This window comes from Pelecanus crispus, chromosome 1 (assembly GCF_030463565.1).
Source record: "Pelecanus crispus isolate bPelCri1 chromosome 1, bPelCri1.pri, whole genome shotgun sequence".
Classification (NCBI taxonomy): Eukaryota; Metazoa; Chordata; class Aves; order Pelecaniformes; family Pelecanidae; genus Pelecanus; species Pelecanus crispus.
The window spans coordinates 78922882-78942402 of NC_134643.1; the positions used below are offsets into that span (position 1 = coordinate 78922882).

General features: G+C 40.9%; 1 protein-coding gene across 1 annotated transcript in view; it reads right to left on the reverse strand.

Annotated features, from left to right (window-relative positions):
• Positions 1-19521, reverse strand: part of EFCAB6 (EF-hand calcium binding domain 6) — a 111779-nt gene that overhangs the window by 19524 nt on the left and 72734 nt on the right. The window contains 4 exon segments of the mRNA XM_075707467.1: positions 1858-2046; positions 5881-6076; positions 9237-9392; positions 18368-18595. Coding sequence (XP_075563582.1) covers positions 1858-2046; positions 5881-6076; positions 9237-9392; positions 18368-18595 — 769 coding nt within the window.

A 19521-nucleotide genomic window follows, 5' to 3' on the forward strand; every position in this document is an offset into this window, starting at 1 on the left:
GGATGAGAAGACATTACAGCAAAACCTTCCCTAACAAAAGCAGCTACCTATTCTAAAGTTAACGCGAAAGCTTGCTGGCAGGTCAATATTACAGCACACAAATACATTCTTAAAATAATTCTATAGCTATGTTATATTTCATAAAATTGGTCTTTGTGCTGGTATGACTCAGTTGAAACTTATTGAATTTATATCAGCATAAAAGCAGGAAAGAGGGAAATGCAGCATTTTCTAACCTATACAAAGTATTCCACTGTTTTACACTTGAGAACCATGTAATCTATTATATCTGTTAAGATTGCACTTTAATTTTAACAAGCTGAAAATATAAATATTTAAAAATCCCCAACTATTTTTTAAATAACTATAATTAAATGTAGTCCTGCCACTAAGGACAAAGTAACAGTTACACTACTATAAATATTAATGCTAAATTTACAGAGAATGAAATACATTTAAGCAACCTTATAAAATTTTAAATAAAGCTACACTTATAAGCACTTTGGTAAAGCTATGCCTATTGGTAACTGACACGCATAGATAAAGTCTCTAACCCTCTACAAAAGCCTGTAACACATTACAAGTGTTTGGAGCTGTTTATGGGTCCTCCTTCATTTGAAACCTCTGGTCCCTCCTCCTCCTCCTCTCATGATTTACTCAAGCCCTGCGATTGTTTGAAGCCTGGCAGACTTTGACTTGGGATATGAAGAGGCTGAGACATATCTCACTGGTTTTCCAGCTTCTACTTTATGACACTAGATTTAATCACCATATAGTTCTATACGGATTTGTTTAGCACAACATTCTATTATCGCCATGGCAATAAAGTGGTAGGCTTTTTATATGCTTTTCCATTGGGTGATGATTATTATTTTTCTCATTTTATTTGTGCTTCAAGCATATACTTTTGAAAATGAAACATAGTTACTTCTTGGAATATAAGATGCAAGTTAATACCGATTTTTTTTTTTTTAGAACTGCTTTTTATGCAGCTAGTAACCAGCTTTCACATCCTTAGCCAAGTTCATAAATGAGTGTAAGGTAACGTCATTTGGACTCCTGCACCCTCAGATCTACTTATACCAGCTTCCCACTGGGTAAGGCAGACTAAGAAGGGAGAAGCCAGAGGAAAGGGAAGGACTGTGAAATTAACACAGGACAGAGACTTCTTTCACTTACACCTTTTGATAATGTTCCCGCTATTTACAAACACGGTAAGGATTGATTCACTGATAAAAGGATGTGATTATGAACTGAAGGATCTGTTCCTGCAGTCTGCACCAAGTGAACGACTCCAAGTGAGGCACTGTGGACACAAACCTCTGCCATGGAGAAACAGCAACTCTAGTTTTATTTGAGTTGTTGCAACATACATATTCAGAGCATCAGAAGACTCTGTCCATGACTGCAGTCAAGATTTTCTCCATTCTTGACTAATCTCTGTGTTTGACCTTCCTGCTATAGCTACACTGCTATTACAGTTTGGCACCAAGAACCTGGTGGGCTTCCCACTCCACCCGCTTTTCTGTCTGGCCCCTGCCAGTACATCTAGACAGGTCAGGGATCATCAGGCATATTTGGATATCCCACATCCTACGTTGCCCCATTGGGGCAATCTGGCTGTACCTGTGGTCATGCTTTCAGCTTGCCACATGTACAGACCTAAATCTACATGAGTGCAAGACCTAACTTCTGAGAGCAGTTTGTAAGGAGGCAAGGGCTTCAATGGAGTTCAGCTGAGATCAACAGAAAGATATGTGAATTTTGCACGCTTAGTTAGATAGTCAGTCAGTCACTTCTAACCCATCAGATCATATCTTTTAAAGAAATATATTATAGCTTGGTAGCTCTTCTTACCTCTCTGAGGTGCTTTATGTTTTTCAGGAAAACTTTCCAGTCTACTGTGAAGTCCTCACAAAGGTTAAGGCTCTTGAGAAGGTGCCTGAACTGCTTGTCTGATAATTTAAATCAGAAATGGTCAAGCACTTACTGAAATTCCAGTGCTTTAATTACTCCAGTGTCGTCTTTATCAAATAAAGAAAATGCCTGAGAAGCAAGAATTCAAATGACTTAAGCAAACCTAGACATTCTAAAAAAGAAGTCATTTATTTAGCAGTTCACATGGAAATACCCGAGACCCATATGCCTTTTACTTGCAGGTATTTTATACATGAAGAAACAAAACATGTTTCTCAGAACCTTACTTAGTTTGAAGCTTTCCTTTCTTTTAAAAATGAGATGCAATTGTTGAAATAAGCCAAAAATAGCCTGTATTTCTGTACCACACGTAAATATAAATACGGAAATAAAAAACAACCTGCAGTGAAAGCAAAAAGGCATTATATCAAGTATCCAAACATTCCAGAAAAGGTAGTCATTAAGACAAGAGAGGAAACAAACAAAAATATTTAAGGGCTGCCTTAAATAATTTTAATTAAAATATTTTAAATTAAACTCACCTGACCATATGTAATTTGCCTTTTGTTCCCCCTCCCTGCACCCCCAATGACTGTCCCTTTTTCCCTGGGGGCAAGATTGTTTTCTGCTCCCTAAAGGACTCGACAGTCCTTCATCCTCATTAGCTCCAGCTCATCTAGAAGGCTTACTTGCTCTCTTCTCATCCTCCCTTGCACAAAATGCCCAGCCTGTTCTTCATGGGATTTTTCCAAATGTTTCCCAGGGGAAACAGATTAGATTTAGCACAGTTGCAGCAGAAGGCATGCAAGAGTAGTCCAAATGAGTGGCAGAAATACCAAGGTCTAGAAAAGTTGTGGGCCATATCTCTCTCATTCTGCCTGGCTGATACTAACTTACCATGCCCCATGTTTTATTCTGCCCCTTATTTATGATGCTGCACATATAAATCACCAATTCCATAAACGTAAATGAATATTACACCTTTCAAAACTTCACGTTAAAGTCCTATTAGTCTGCTAGCACTACAGCATATTGGCACAATACAACTATTTTTATGTTTTAGCATTAGAACTGTTCTAAATAATGGGTTTAAAAATGTATATTTTAATGTACATGAACCATGCCTACTGGCAAAACAAATGCTACCATATCCAAAGGACATGGGAAAGGAATCCTTTGATCACTGAAGAGGATTCTGTAACTTCTTAATATAAAAGTTTCATCTTTGCTTACGTACTGGAAGTCTTAAGGGAAAACAAAAGCATTGAGTATTATAGTATGCATTGTACCAAGTATGGTGAAAATGAATGAAATGATTATACTGACAGAGAGGACCCACCTGAACTCTTAAACTATTTGTTATGAAACTTCAAAGGTCTGTCTTCAGTTGCAGAGATGTTGTGGATGGGATGTGATTTTTTTTTTTTTTAAACTAGCTGGACTCTAGGAACTGTGCTTTCAGATCTTTCTGACAAAATATTTTGTTATAAGCTTATGTTGTCAGAGTCACCCATCACATAGGTGGCAGCAACTATTACTCAAAAAATGGGTCACAAGAAAATTGAGAACCTCCTTATTTTCTCATGTAAGGGAAATGAGAAAAAGTTCTGCTTTTCCATAGCATGATGGACAAAGTCTTGCTCTTCATTGAGAAAATTCCTTGGTCCCTGAAGTTATATAACCACCAAATGGTATCCTAAAAGACTAAATGGATGATTTGTTCATGCCAAAAGTAATTTTCAAATCATACCTTCAGCAGACAAAACTGTGACCTTCTCTATTCCCAAGACACACAGGGATAAGAGGACAGATATTGTCTTCTACTAAAATTTAACAGACACGAACCTGTGCTATTGAATTTATCCATTTCTTATTTCAATATGCAGAGCACAGGAAGGATTTTTTTCCCCTTACTATGAAAAATGTAAAGTGATTATATAAATATTTCAGTATCCTCTCCAACAGTTAAGACTAATCTGGCGAAAAATGGCAACAGGGGCCAAATAAGTTTGCAAAAGTTACAGGAGTCTCCAAATAGTGTGAAAATAGATTTCTGTAAAGAAACAGCATCTCCCATGGTACTACTTTTTTTTTGGGTACCTGTACCAGTGACATCACTAGCGAAGTCTTTGTTGGAAGCCTGTGTTATTTAACTGCAGGACAGAGTCCAGAGATTGAGATTTCAGAAATGCAGCCATTGATGACAGGGAATTTCTACCCCCATCGTCTTCCCAGTTGCTGTTCCCCTGCCTTGTGTGGGCAGCAGCTCTCCCATGGCCACGCACAACTGCTCAGGCTTTTATCAGGTTGCAGTTCCCTGACCCGGGTTATTAGGCAGGAAAAGAAGTACAAAAGTCTTGGTTTTGACACAAGGCAGGTGGGAGGACCACATTGCTGGGGATTCTGGGGTAGCGAGACCATCACAGAATCATAGAATCATTTAGGGTGGAAAAGACCTTTAAGATCATCCAGTCCAACCATTAACCTAACATTACCAAGTCCATTACTAAACCAGTTAAGGGTAGAGTAGCAATTTTGTGTTTCCTGGCTTGGTGGCTGGATTATTTTTAATGAAAGTAAAAACTAGGAATCATTAAGATTGGAAAGGACCTGTAAGATCATCAGTCCAACCATCAACCCCACACCACCATGCCTACTAAACCATGTCCCAGAGTGCCACGTCTACCCATTTTTTAAACACTTCCAGGGATGGTGACTCCACCACCTCTCTGGGCAGCCTGTTCCAATGCTTGACTACCCTTTCTGTGACGAAATTTTTCCTCATATCCAGTCTAAACCTCCCCTGATGCAGCTTGAGACCATTTCCTCTCGTCCTATTGCTAACTACTTGGGAGACGAGACCAACACCCACCTCACTACAGCCTCCTTTCAGGTAGTTGTAGAGAGCAATAAGGTCTCCCCTCAGCCTCCTCTTCTCCAGGCTAAACAACCCCAGTTCCCTCAGCCGCTGCTCATAAGGCCTGTGCTCCAGACCCTTCACTAGCCTTGTTGCCGTTCTCTGGACATCTTTGCAGGCATAAGCCTGCCTCTAAAGCCATGAGCTTAAACTGGACCTGAAACTTCAGGTGCAGATGAGATGGCTCTATGGTTCTCTGTGATAGGAATGCTTCTTTGAAGGTCTTTTCGATTATTCTTTCCCATGCTTGGAAACAATCTTACTGTGGCATCGAGAATTATTGAGTCTAGAGGCTGCTGCATTTCAGTAGACTCCAACACAACAGGCTAAGACTGCTTAATATACAGCATTTTTTCATTCAGGCCTTTCAAAATTCTAGAGAGAAGTGGTTATTTTTATTCTTCTCATTTTACAGGTGGGAAAACCAGGAAACTTGCTGCTAACAATTAATGCACCTTATCTGTCTGTGTCAGAGTCAGAAGTGGCCAAGAGCATAAATGCAGATAGGTGCAGAGCCCCAGCTGACAGGTGCTAACTTCTGCAGCCACTATAATTTGCTCACATTTGATCGTATGTCTGTATCCTCAGTTGCTACATGATCCTTTCATCTCATGCTGATAAAACCATAATGGCTACCTGCAGTAGCACATTATACCTACACATAATAAGTCTCAGCTTAGGAAACTCAACAGAGCTATTTGAAAGACATGATATTTACACGCTTGGGACACAATTTACAGACAAGTGGAAGAGGAAAAGGGGTTTGGGGAAGAGAAGAAGGGTCCTGATAATTTGCTATTCACTTTTGCCTTTCCAATCCTTATCTTCACAAAACCTCTAGGCTTGATTTGATATGCTCGTTTTGTGGAGTTACCAGAATACAATCAAAAAGTCTGCAGTTGTCAGAAGATGCTATTTCTACATAGGCCAAGGTTGTTGGCAGCACTCAATTAATAGCAGAAAAGTTTTGAAGCCTTTGGGTTAGTCCCCAGCCAGGCGGAAAAAAATAGAGATTAAATAAGATGTGGTGACCATATGAAATTTACCTTGTACAACAAATGATAAAGTGATGCAACTATTTCTTTTATCTTAATTAGAGTCTGTTCTAAGCTGAGTGCTACAAAGCTTGCAGGTGGTGCAGCCTGCTTTTGTCTCTGTTGGATTTTAGATGCTCTGCCATCATCAGTTGCTCTCAGAAAATCAAAATAAGAGAGCTTGCTGTCATGAATGCTGATTCCTAAGCTAAGGGAAAAACACAGAATGAGATATCAATGATTTTAAATAATTGTCTGACTGTTGTCTGTACTGATCAATTATTATGATGTATTATTTGTACTGCAGCACACTTCAGGACATGCTTGTGCTGTCAGTGTATAAATCCTGTTAGTTTCAGCCCAAGCTCCTTCTCAGGTCTAAGCCACCAATCCGATCTATTAGAAGCAACCACACTCTCAGATGCAGATCCAGGCCAATCTCAAGATGCTCAAGAGGAGATCTGCTTTAGCCTGGGCCCAACTGCACAACCTTCCACTCCATCAGCATTAATTTTGTGCTTTTTAAGCACAGCACAGTATTTTGATCACAACACACTGCTGAGCTCACCATCCTCAATGTGGCCGGAGGACACGTAGGCTCCCAACCTTGTCCTTGAATCTCTTTTTCATGTCACAGCGTAAACACAGTCTAATAGACTCTGTTGAGGAGTAGATGTTCCTTGTGCTAAGTGCTGGTACTTTCCCTTGACTTTCTGCTTTATAAAAATACCTTTGACTTGCAGATGCTGAAGTGCTGCTTAAGCCTCCCAATATGTTGTGATCATTACAATTGTGAGAGAAACAAGCAGAACCACATAGAGCCTGGTAAGCTGTTACCAGACACAAGCTAGGACATCCAGTACCACTCCACAATACGTTTCATGGATGTACCAGTACAGGTCTATACTCACTCACAATTTCTCTACCACATGGGAGGAAACCAAACCAGGTTCCATACAATGCTTCTCTTTATGTTTGCGATAGAAGGGCTTACCTTCCCTCTCAACCTGTACTTCACCCTGTGTTGGTTTGGCAGGCCACTAGAGAACTATTTAATAGTTGGACTGGATGATCTTAAAGCTCTTTTCCAACCTAAACGATTCTATTTTACAGGTTCTTGGCAGGACTCAGCCTCGCTGTGTCTCAGGCACTGGCCCTCCCTCCTTGGGTGCGTCCACTGAGCCGCACAGCGGGCTGGCACATTTGGCCCAGCAGCTGCTGCCGTTGACTTGTGGCATGCAGTGTTCAGTGAGGGTTTCTCTTCTGATCACTTGCGGTCAGGCTGTACCTGGGAGCCCAGCCCACGGGCTCTGCAGGCTGCACTCACAACTTGCTGAATTTCTGTCTGTCAGCTGAAACATCTGCTGGATCACAGACACTGGGGAATTTCATGTTCTGTCACATCGGAAATTCAGTGGGTTACAGAGCTGACTATAGATAGCTCCAGGTAACAACAGTGAATATATTTTTGCATCAAATATCAGCATGGGGAAAGACAAGCTCTTGCATATGATTTGGGGAAATTCTTTTTGCAGAGAACTTTGGTAGCAAACTAAATTAATTTTTATTCAAAGATGTTTTACCATAAAAAGACTAGAATTAAGGCAAGCTTCACATATGCAGAAAATATGTGCAAATAAAACTTATTTAGCATGAAAGACTAGATGAGCAGCACTATTACATGAAAAGCTACTTTCCTCCAATGTCCTGTGACTTGTGACCACTTAATGAAAAGACACCTGGTATATTTTAAACAAGGACTTCAAACCTGTCTAATGAGCCTGTAGAGTTCATCACCACAAGGGATATAATGGCAGGGGCTTGCTCTGCTCTCACTTACCCAGTATAAAGCCAGTGCAGCCAGTTTATGGAATTTCCTACCACTGAAAGATAATCAGAGAGTCTCCAGACTACAGTATACCTTGGGTGTTTTTGATACAGGTCCATTGGCTCCCATGAAATTATTCCAGATTGACCTTACAGTTACCATCTATGGAGATGTTTTTAATAGACTTTAATAATTTTATAGCCAATTATCAGAACTATAGATTCTTTACACATATGTATTAGACAATTCCTATGCTGCAGGGGAAAGGCTGGACATCTTTCAGTCTTGCATTCAGCTTTTTTGTTAGAGTTATGGTCAAGGCAAGTCCTAGAGAGGCAAGACTTGACAGAGGAGATGGCCCCACTACGCAGCCCTGATTTTCCTGTTTAAAGCTGAATTACTGTAATGAACTTTTATCATCTGTTTCCACAGTAAATCACTGGGGACCAATGCCTCAGCTACCAATCACCAGAATATCCAGTTACAAGAATGTCTAATTAATGGGGAGAGCCAGTAAAACAAAGAGGAAGCTTTATAAAACGGGCTGGAAAAGAAATTAACTATAGACCCCATATCTGCTAGTAAGAAAAAAAAATGTTCAAGAGCCCTGATTTTGCATCTTGCAGCTGCACAGCACTCCCACATACTACCCGTGTCAAGCTGGCTCCAATATTGGAGACAGTGTGTGGAAAAGGAAATAATCAACACCATTTCAGAGGAGAAATAAATTGCCAAGTGGGCATTAAAATTTTAGTAATAAAACTAAATGCATATGCTAATCTACTCTGTATTATTTAGAAAAGACTATTTTGGATCAAGAAAGGAATAATCTGCACAAAATTACAATGAATGGAGGTGTTTATCATCAAGAGGTCTTTGAGAAAGAAACAAGCAGCAGATTCCTATTAAGGTTTCAATTCATAAAAAGTTGATCACCCAATTAAAGGTGAACTGTGAAAAGACTTTGTTAATTTTATTTCAAAAACGAGTCTGATCTAGCAGGCTCTGGAGAACAAAACCCAGTGCTGCCAGGCATATGACCTTTGGGGGACTGTTTGGTGCAGAGAACCCCAGCTACCTAATGTTGGAGCAGGTCCTTTGTGTTCTTCAGCATATAGAAAAGAGATTTTTCTTCTTACTCATATTAACACAGAGAATTAAAAGCATAGTTTTACATGGCAGCAGCATTGGATCATTTGAAAAGTATTGCTATTTTATAACCTGATTTAATTCTCTTTCTATTTTGAACAGGATCTGTTTCACACACTTGCTCTATTAAATTGATATTACATAAATAAAACAAACTAGCAAACAAAGACACATACTCAAAGCATACTTTTATATGTAAGAAGCCATTTCACTCTCATTACCTGCAGAATCAATACATTACCTAAAAAGATTTTTCACTTATATGCAGTTTTAAGCATGTGGGTATCTCCATTAGTTTTAACAGAGCTTCTTATATGCTTAACACTAAGTAGAAGTTTACAGGCTTTGCTGGGTGTGACCAAATTGGTGCTTAGGAGATAATCATACAAACCTGTTTAGAAGACTACTGAACTGATCATGATGAAGGTAATAGTTGAACTCTTGTCGTATCCTGTGCAGGTCATATACAGTTATATAGCCATCTCTATTTTTATCCACTTTATGAAAGGCCTTATTGAAATCTTGGAAGTAATCCCTGAATTTATCCCTGAAAGAGAGCAGATGTTTATTTTAGCTCCTTTGTTAAATAAGACAAAAAGGATACAAACAAATATACAAAATAGGGGTGGAGGGACAGAGAAAGATTTTGAGCTTATTTGTGTGTGGTAAGTTCATATAATTTATTCAAAGACTGCCAAACTGTTCACAAATAAACCTCAAACCCAACACCCCCCATTTAATTTGCACATGGAATTGCATGGCTCAAGCCCCCCATTGTAAACAAATGCTGCTCGGGTGATTAACTGTTTACTCTCTCCATTCAGAACTGCAGCTACGAAACATAGTGCTCTCTTTTAAAGCCTGTATGGATCGGAGTTATAAAATATTTAGTACAGCTGTTAAAGTGATAAGGGTTTGGCAGCATACTTTCTGCAATTTGAGGTTCCTGAAACTTTGACTAGTAAGAACTATTTCAACAAAAACACCTGAGCAAAATCTGGAGTAGCGCGGGGCCTGATCCATGCCCAAGGGAAGAAGTGCAGAGCTTCCGCTGACTCACGTGGACTTTGGATCAACACCTTAAAACCTCTCTGAGATATTTATCATTTCTTACCCATGATCAAATTCAGGCCTCAAAATCTTGACTCTTCCTCCCACTTTATTTTATCACTTATACCTCACTGATATCATGGACCTTTTGATCAAACTTTGGAAACCCAGGCAATATCCTTTGCCTCCTGATTCAACAAAAGCCTCTCTGTATTTTGGCTCAAGAGGACAAGGCAGGCACAAACGTCTCTCCTTACTGCACGTCTTCAACTAGCAAAGTCACTTAAGTTTAACGTAAGTTAGAATAGTTGTGAATTACATCCTGATGCAGATTACCAAGTGTACATAATGTAAATTATCTACATCTATTCGGCATTTACAAGATGATACCCTTATGGCAAAAATGACAAGTTTAGGTCTGGGTTAATACCTACAGCTGCACTCCATTTGCTCTGGGATTGCTCTTTCTCACAGCCCTGGGGTACAGAGCATGGAGGCTGGGTTCGTTAGAGAGTCAGGATTTGTAGTAGGTAGTATAACAGGTTTATTATGGTGATAACACGGTTCAACAGTGTAACTGACATAATCAAGCATGATTCATTGCCTCAGCCTCTCACCAAGTCTGTCTGTGGATCTAACAGCTCAGACCAGTTCACTCTGCTCCTTGTTAAGCCACCATCAATAAGCCAGCACCCGAGCCTTGCATTTTCTCCTTTGTAGGAATATAATCATAGAATCATAGAATGGTTTGGGTTGGAAAGGACTTTTAAAGGTCATCTAGTCCAACCCCCCTGCAGTGAGCAGGGATGTCTTCAACTAGATCAGGTTGCTCAGAGCCCCGTCCAACCTGACCTTGAATGTTTCCGGCAATGGGGCATCTAACACCTCTCTGGGCAACCTGTTCCAGTGCTTCACCACCCTCATAGCAAAAAATTTCTTCTTTATATCTAGTCTGAGTCTACCCTCTTTTAGTTTAAAACCATTACCCTTGTCCTATCGCTACAGGCCCTGCTAAAAAGCCTGTCCCCATCCTTCCTGTAGGCCCCCTTTAAGTACTGAAAGGCCGCAATAAGGTCTCTCCAGAGCCTTCCCTTCTCCAGGCTGAACAACCCCAACTCCCTCAGCCTTTCTTCATAGGAGAGGTGCTCCAGCCCTCTGATCATTTTTGTGGCCTTCCTCTGGACCTGCTCCAACAGGTCAATGCCTTTCCTGTGCTGAGGGCCCCAGAGCTGGACGCAGTACTCCAGGGGGGTCTCATCAGAGCAGAGCAGAGGGGCAGAATCACCTCCCTTGACCTGCTGGCCATGCTTCTTTTGATGCAGCCCACGATACGGTTGGCTTTCTGGGCTGCGAGCGCACATTGTTGGCTCATGTCCAGCTTTTCATCCACCAGTACCCCCAAGTCCTTCTCCACAGGGCTGCTCTCAACCCCTTCATCCCCCAGCCTGTATTGATATTGGGGGTTGCCCCAACCCAGGTGCAGGACCTTGCACTTGGCCTTGTTGAACCTCATGAGGTTCAGATGGACCTACTTCTCGAGTTTGTCCAGCTGCCTCTGGATGGCATCCTGTCCCTCAGGCATGTAATCAGTTGTTATAAGGCTAACATGGGATATGCTAAACCTCATATGCTTTTCAGCAATACTCAGTAAGTCTTTTCAGAGCTCTGCAGACTTTCAGGGATCTCCTCAGAGACATCTGGTCTCAGCTGCAGTTACTGGTGCTGTCTTTCCTCTCACAGCATTGCAGAATCCTTGGTTTTCCAATTGTTTTCAAGAAGCTGTAAGTTCAGTACAGCCTTTAGAAGAACAATAAATTTTCCTTGCCAATTGTTTTGCCTAAGAATCTGTCGTTTTGGACTTTGCACTTCATATGAACAAAGAGCAATTTCTCCACAGCCCTCAGGGTCCAGGAAATGTCATTGTGTATGCAAACAGCATCACCTACCTTAAAAAAATCTGAATTATGATATGACTTAGGTGGGTTGTTAGCAATTTATTATATACTTCAGAGCCATTGTACCTTCCACTGTTATATGGACTAAATTGGGAGTACCAGGACTATCTGCTTAACCAAGTTTCAGCTGGCAAGAAACCATTTTCCAAGGACATTCCTCTCAAGTTCAGTGAAAGTATGGATCATTTCTCAGCTTCACAGCTTGCTTGAGCTGTCTGGCAACAGTTTTAACTCAGCTTACCATTGTATTAAGGATATCTGCATATACTTCATGCCTTACAAATCATTTCAGGTCTGAGCTGCTGAACAGGGTGCCATTACTAGACAAAATTTCTGGGACTCCATACCCAAACAAATAGAGCATTAGTGTATGCCATAAGCTGTTCTGATGTTAAATTCAATCTAAATGCAATTTCAGGTTAATGCCCGAGTCAGATACTTACAACAGGTTCAGATGAATCCACATATGGTCTTATCTCTCACATTTTTCAACAGCCTTGTGAGTGTCCTGTACTCTGTGAGGCACGTCAGATCATAGCACATTGACATCACTATGCTGTTACCTCTGAAGCATATACTGCTAAACACAGAAAACTGGTCTGAATTGGTCATATGGGCTGGATATGCAGTGCCCTCGCTACCCAACAGGTGGTAACCTACATGACTTTCTGCGTTGTGTCATCTTCTGTACAGCCTCACCAAACCTAGCCCACTTTCTTCTGAAATAGGATAACACTTTTAAAAATGTATTTCTAAGTGTTATGTCATTCTTTGTGTTGCTTTCAAGAGCAGACTTCTTGAATGCTCTAGAAAGTACATCTTTGATCAGTAATTATTTATCCAACTTAAACTTTATTGTCAGATTGAATGGTTTTACCTAAAAAAAAAACCCCAAACCACAACCCACCCACCCACCCCACCCCCAAACCCCACACCACTAAAAAGTCACGCTGTTTTTATATTCTGGAAGCTGGTCTTTCTTTCACCTACAAAGTGGTTGGTCTCAGCTCTGACCATAACAGGTCGATAAACAAATATGTGACATTTCTTACAATCAGAGAGCGGAGCCAGAGCTCCGCTTTCTCAGTCTGTGCCTCAAATCGTGGTGTTGACAAGTGCCCTAGAAACACAGGCCACACATTTCCATTGATTATTTTTTCAATAATACTGCCTGTAAGCCATCTTTTGAAGACTTTGGCTGTCTTCTAGTGCCAATATATGTAAGGCCAGGAGTTGTCTTTATTAATGCCCTTAATTTGGGAATTCTTTTCCCAGATTTACAGCCCAGTATGTCCATTTTGTGTAGTAACTCAAAAGTTACTTGCACAGATTACCCGTGTGATATGAACTCTCATGTAACATTCACATGCTAACAGAATTTCTAAACTCCTGGACATGATATGAATCTGTGTGGTTTCATCTCTTTCGCTTTGGATACTTCTTGCAGATAGCTCTGAAGAGTCTCTTCAAAACTCTCCTAGTTTCCTTTCCTGACAGACAGCAGCATGTCCTGCTCCCCTTCTGGTATTTCCATACTGTCCCTTATGACTGTCCTAGCTTCACTAAACAGATTTTTCTATCCTTTTTTTTTTTATATCCTACCTTCCTGGAACCTTTTCTGTATCTTTGCATCTTTGATGCCAATCACTATCTGATCCCTTAAAATGGAATCTCTGAAAACATCATAGCTACTTGACTGATCTGTTATTTTAAGATCAGCTAAAAATTCTTCAAAGGATTCCTCCTTCTGCATTTTCAAATGAAACCTGTGTCTTTCAAAAGTTCAGGTTTCCTTGGGAGTGCAATATTCCTTCAACTTACTTTCTATAGCTGCATGGATTGCCCTCTCACCCTGGCTTAGTTTCATGCCATTAAAAACTTTGATAGCTCCTACTCCTGTAATATTCCAGAAAATAGTTGTGAGCTTCCTTATGATTAATCTAGCCACTGTATATAGGTTTCAAAGCATGATGTGAATCTTTTCAAGGGAACTGCAATATTGCCAGTGTGTTTCAGAGTCTCTAAAAGCCCCTAAAGAGCTATCACCTTTTCTCGCACTTTCAAATCTCTTTTTTTCCAGTTAATTCTTTCCTCTTTTTCACATTCTGCTCCTGTTACCATGTGGTACTTGGTTTACACTCAAAGCAAGACTTGTATTGGAAAGAGCATAGAAGTATGCTGCAGCGGGTGCACATCAGTCAGAGTGCACTTGCATTGCACTCAAGCTGGGTTTACTGTCTTGAATCTCCATGTATCTAATTACTGACTAACCAGCTCAGACTCCTTCAACCTCCTCTTAGATATGAGACCCTAGAGATCCAACATCTCTAATTACATCTCTGAGTTTTAGCTTTTATTATGTTCAGAAGCCTACAGACTTTCCAACAGAGACACAAATCTAAAATCTCCTGACAGAGGGTTTGCTTTTTTTGAGTTACTGTAATGTGCCACAGCTTAAAAACCATGGCTTTACAGAGATTGCAAAAGGGCAATGGTGGAGGAGGATGGGTGCTGAGGCCCAGCAAGAGACCAAGAGAGTCACACCTAGGAAGCAGGATACAGCAGCCTAAAAGTCAAAAACAGCTGACCACCCTAAGGGCAGTTTGTGATTTCAGTGAGAGACTGAGCCCCAGAAGACTGTTTGGCACTGCTCCTTCCATCTTGCAAGGGTGTGCTTTGAAGGTGTGATACGGTCCACTTTGTACCCTCATTGCAGAAAATTTCTAGAACCCTTTTCAACTGTATGTTACTTTCAGTGCCCCTCTTCATCACCACTATCATCTTCCACTTAAATCTTCCCAGTAAAAGTAAAGGCTGAAGCAAAATCAAAACAGTTTTTGAGATTCATATTTTTGGAAAATTGAGGCATTCAACATTTCTGGACTGATAAAAGATTTCCAAGCAATAATTATTCCACTCACAGCAGTAAATATGTGCGGGGAGAAAATGAGGATTAAAACCATAGATCAAGCTACATTGCCAAAAAATAATATTTTCTTGCAAATGTTCTGTATTTTTCTTGAAGAGCTGGAGAGCCACTGTTCAATGTCTGTTTCTAATTTGGGCGATTTGTTCCTGTGAGTTACAACAAAAGCAAAAGGGAAAAAAAAAAAGTGCACAGCAGTATGTTTTGAATCGTAAGATGTCCAGAGCTTTTGTCTGCCTCACAGTTTGTAATCACAGGGCACTGAAACTGCTCCAAAGCTGTTAGGGTGAGGTTCACAGCCCTTGCAGAAAGCCAGAAGAAAGGGCACAGGGTGGATGCAGCCACTGTGCAAATAGAAATGAGAGGGCTTAAGCAAGATCACAGAAGGGGGAGTGGGTGCTGCTCCCAATGCTGCTGAAGTGGGTCCTATAACCAGCAAATTTGCACCTCAGGCAAATTCCTCCTCCCAGTCCAAATTTGACAGGTGAAAGGAATCCATTTTCTAACTCATTGAGAATGAAGCAGGGGCCGAGACCCACGTGCATCACTAGGGTTAGGTTTTGCAGCCACTGCATTTCATCCATTTTCCTGACCAAGAGCAGATCTCCTTACATTGACCTTTACAGTAGAAGGGCATGGTGTCCACCTGTGCTTCCTGTATCTGAGCTGTCTTATGTGGTCCTGGAGCGGAAGGCTGACACTTGGCTGGATCACTGCCTTCACAGACACCACGTGGATGGATTTCATCCATCAGACGACTCCGGCTTAAGAGTAATTTATGGCTTTCCAGGGCCTTATATGAAATCTGAGGAGTTCAGAGGCCTGGATTCAACTCCTCTTGCACTTCCAGCTTTCCAAGAGAGAAAACCAGACAGGAACTGCTACCACAGGACTGATCCCACCAGCCAGGACGTGGGTGAGGAAGTGTGGGAGACGAGAACATTCAGGGGAACTGAAAGGTGGCAATAATCGATAATAAGACACACTTTTGCAGACCAGAGCTATTAAGCTGTGAACTAACTTCCAAAGGAAGCTGCGCATGCCAGAAATTTCAAAGGATTAAGAACAAAACTGCATGTCTTACAGAAATCAAGAAAAGCCAGAATCTAACAAACAATTAGAACTTAATTTTTGAAAGGTATATATATACAAGTTCCATCTGCAGGCTTAAACCAAACTCTGTCAATGCCCAGGATGAGACAACCCTGGTGCAGGGGGCAGAATATTCTATGCCCATCTATAAAGGCTGCTCCACTTCAACCAGAAACATCTGGCTCTGATTGCTAGCAGGTAGCTGAATCCAGTTATACTTGACCCAGTCTGCCAATTTCTGTTTTCCTCCAAATTACAGTTAAGCAATCACTATGCTGTCAATGTATACATTTGTGCATCTAGTTGCCATATACATAGTTGTTGTTATGGTAGGTTCTCAGAAGTAAGTAATTCTAAATGATGTGGACCTGCCAGCATGTCACATCATGACTATTTTATTTTTACCCAGCATGTCTTCCCCATTGATTTAATTACTCTCCAGCTGCTTCAGGATGACTATTTGCATCTTCGAGCCACACAGCATAATTTCTGCTTGCAGCACAAGCATCTTCCCTACTTGCAGGGCTGCTTCTTACTTACAGCACTGGAGGCAGGGCCGTCTTGTACTTGGCACTACACTAACAGGAAAGAAATAGAAGGTTCCTGACCAAAATAGCTCTTCATCCAAGTGTAAGACTAGAGACAACTGTTTGGTACAACAAATGGAGCGGAAGAGCCCAGTATGAGACAGTTAGGGCCTAAGTTTCACATCAGACGGTTACAAATACAGCAATAAGCAATGCCTACAACACAGCAGCTGCCTAAGCATCTCTGTTGTACATTATGCAATTTTTTGCAGGTGGAATGCTCATTGATACCTGTGGGTGTCATAAGTGCAGTTTATGCCAGAGAGCTGCAATGCAGGTGGGAGAGTTGTGATGCTGAAAAGAAAGGACAGTTTTGCCCTTGGTTCCTTCAGCCTATTTGGGACACTGAAAAACAGAATTTTAAAAAAGCAGGGTAAAAAGGCAAAAGCCTTAGCTTACAGGCTTCTCTCTGTGTTTTGTGGGGTTTTTTGTCTAATGATTTCCCAAGCTGCCTCTTTATCTGCAAGACAAGGCTGCTCTTTGTTTATGAGTGTATCGTCTTTACCAACAATGTCATGGGGAATTATCATTCTTATCAATAATAATTTATTAGTTCCTACAACTTCCAGACACTTTCTGAGCACAAAAGAAAGCAAATCTGTGCTCTTGGGGGTATATTTTCACATGTTATTTGCTCCTGAGGGTTTATGCTCCTAGGTTAAAAAAAACCCAAACAAACCAACGACAGTTCAGGAGAAGAGTGAAAGCACAAGCAGAAAACATGATAAGCATCCAGGTGGTGTCTATCCACAACCTGGAAATGTAAAGTTTTAACAGCACTGTACTGGGGCAGAAGATTCTCCTGCTGCCTCAATCTGCTGGCAGGTGCGGAATCCTATAGCAACAGCAGGCTAATCACTGCTGACTCACTAGGGCAAGCATGGATCATTAGACTCCACTCTGAGTAGGATATTATTTTGTCATTTGTTTGTCGAATGCTCTGCTCAGGAGCAATGACCTATTAACTCTGTGAGTGTTGATTTTGTTTGAGGCAGAGACTCCTCTTGCTTGGAGACAAGATGCTTATTTCTGTCATATGGAGCCAGGGTCCATCCTTGTCAAGGCTGTTTTTTGCTGCATCTACAAATCCATTTACCAAAAATTTAACTAGCTGCTAGAGGGATGTGAAACCAACTGTGATTGCTACTTGGCCCTCATCCAAGAGACAGGGTAGGATATGGGACCACAGTGTCCTACACACCCAGCCATTCTAGCTGCAAGAAAAGCCCCTGTTGAGTGTAATCAGGTAGATCTAAGTTTACGTTGCCCAAAGCAGTCTGAGAAGAAGAGATCTGCAGGGTGACAAAAACTGCCCTTGCTCTTCTCCCTCAGTCTGAGCTGACGCAACGTTAGGACTGGAACCACAAGCTGAGACGATACCAATAAACAGGCCAGGGAATGCTCTGGGCACAGAGGCCAGCTGGCACATCTCTGCTAGTGAACCTTCTTAGCTGCCGAAAGGGAGCAGCTGCCTGCAAACTGCCTATTGGGAATGGTCCTTGAAGCATTCTTGCTCCCAAACGGTGCTGGGAGTGATCAGGGAAAACATTAGCTGACACAGGCCAAAGCATGATGAGGACTGTTTTGGCAGTCTAGCAGCATAGATGACTGATTCTGGGAATGTCTCTGGGCGTTCTGATTTGTCAGTATAGATGCTGCCATAAAGTCTGTAAAATAAGTAATATAAGCCATGGAGAGTATCTATAAAAAAAGTCTCACAGGGCACACTGAGCTATGCTTATCTCCAGCAAATCAAGGGAATAACACTATGGATAAGCTTGGTCCAGTACCTCCTGAGACTCCTTTTCAAAGTCTTTTTTTTGGAAAATTACATTTGTATTGTACATAGTGTCATCTTAACAAACTAAACACAAACATAGAAAGTTATATGCTAAGCTCATAAATAACTTACGTGATCTGCTTTTTAATTTCTCTTACACGCAGAGCTTTAGTTTGTTGTTTCTGGTGCTCTTCCAGCTTTGAATGCTTCTTTTGTTGATTAATATTATGTGCTTGTAAATGTGCATAACTGTCTTCCATGATGCATCTGCTGAGCCCCGTGTCTGCGGGTGCAAATGCTATCCCCAGTTTCTGTAAAAATTCTTAGTGAGTAAGATATCCCTTTGCATCTGTATCACACCTTGAAAAATAAATGCTCTTTTTAAATATTCATGTGTTCTTCATAGAAAGACAGCTTAAATCTCAGTGACTTCCCTTCCTTATAGAGGTGCCATACCACACTGAGAATGAGTGACTTTATGAGAAACTCAAAAGATAGGGCTTACGCATTGTAATCACAGAGTTGATTCTGAAAATACTACCCTGAGGACCAAACTGTCAGGAGTATTCTCCAGCTCTCACTACTGCTGCGTTTCAGTGTCTGGCTTGAGACACCAGGAGAACTGGGCTCCTAAAATGTCAGTCTCAAGTGTCTCAAACTGATCACACAAGTCTGAGATACTCAGAATTGCAATCATCCTTCAGAAACATAGGTTTAGCTTCATAAACACTTTTCATATTTTCTTAGGTATAAGCCATTCCATAGGCTTTTTCCCCTGCAGTTTCTCCCCCTGCTAGTGCTCTGATGCATGGTAATGCCTAATTTAGCCTCAGCTTCACTCTAATTCCTTTATTCAAGTTACAGACTTATCAGGCACGTAAGAGATTTTAGCTATTCTATAAAAGGAGTGGCTGATGGAAGTGAAGTTGCACAGCAGATAACTGCATGAAAAGGATACTCTTCAATGTGCCATGGCATCCATAAGGAATAAGAATGAAAAGTAAAATCTAATGGAGTAGAAAATAATTCAGAGATGAATCAGTGCTAAGAAGAAACTATATAGTTAATGCAGTTTAAAACCAAAATGCAATACACTCAGATTCTATGTTAGAGTGATGATTTTTTTAAATAGATCTGTAGTGAAGGTAGCTTTTTATATAATGTCACATACAGCTGACACCTATGCCATTTCAAACACAGTTTATAGCACAGATCCTCTTTGTTGAAGGCAGACAAGTATTTTCCCCCACTTCACAACAAATTACTTGTCTATAAAAACATTTCAT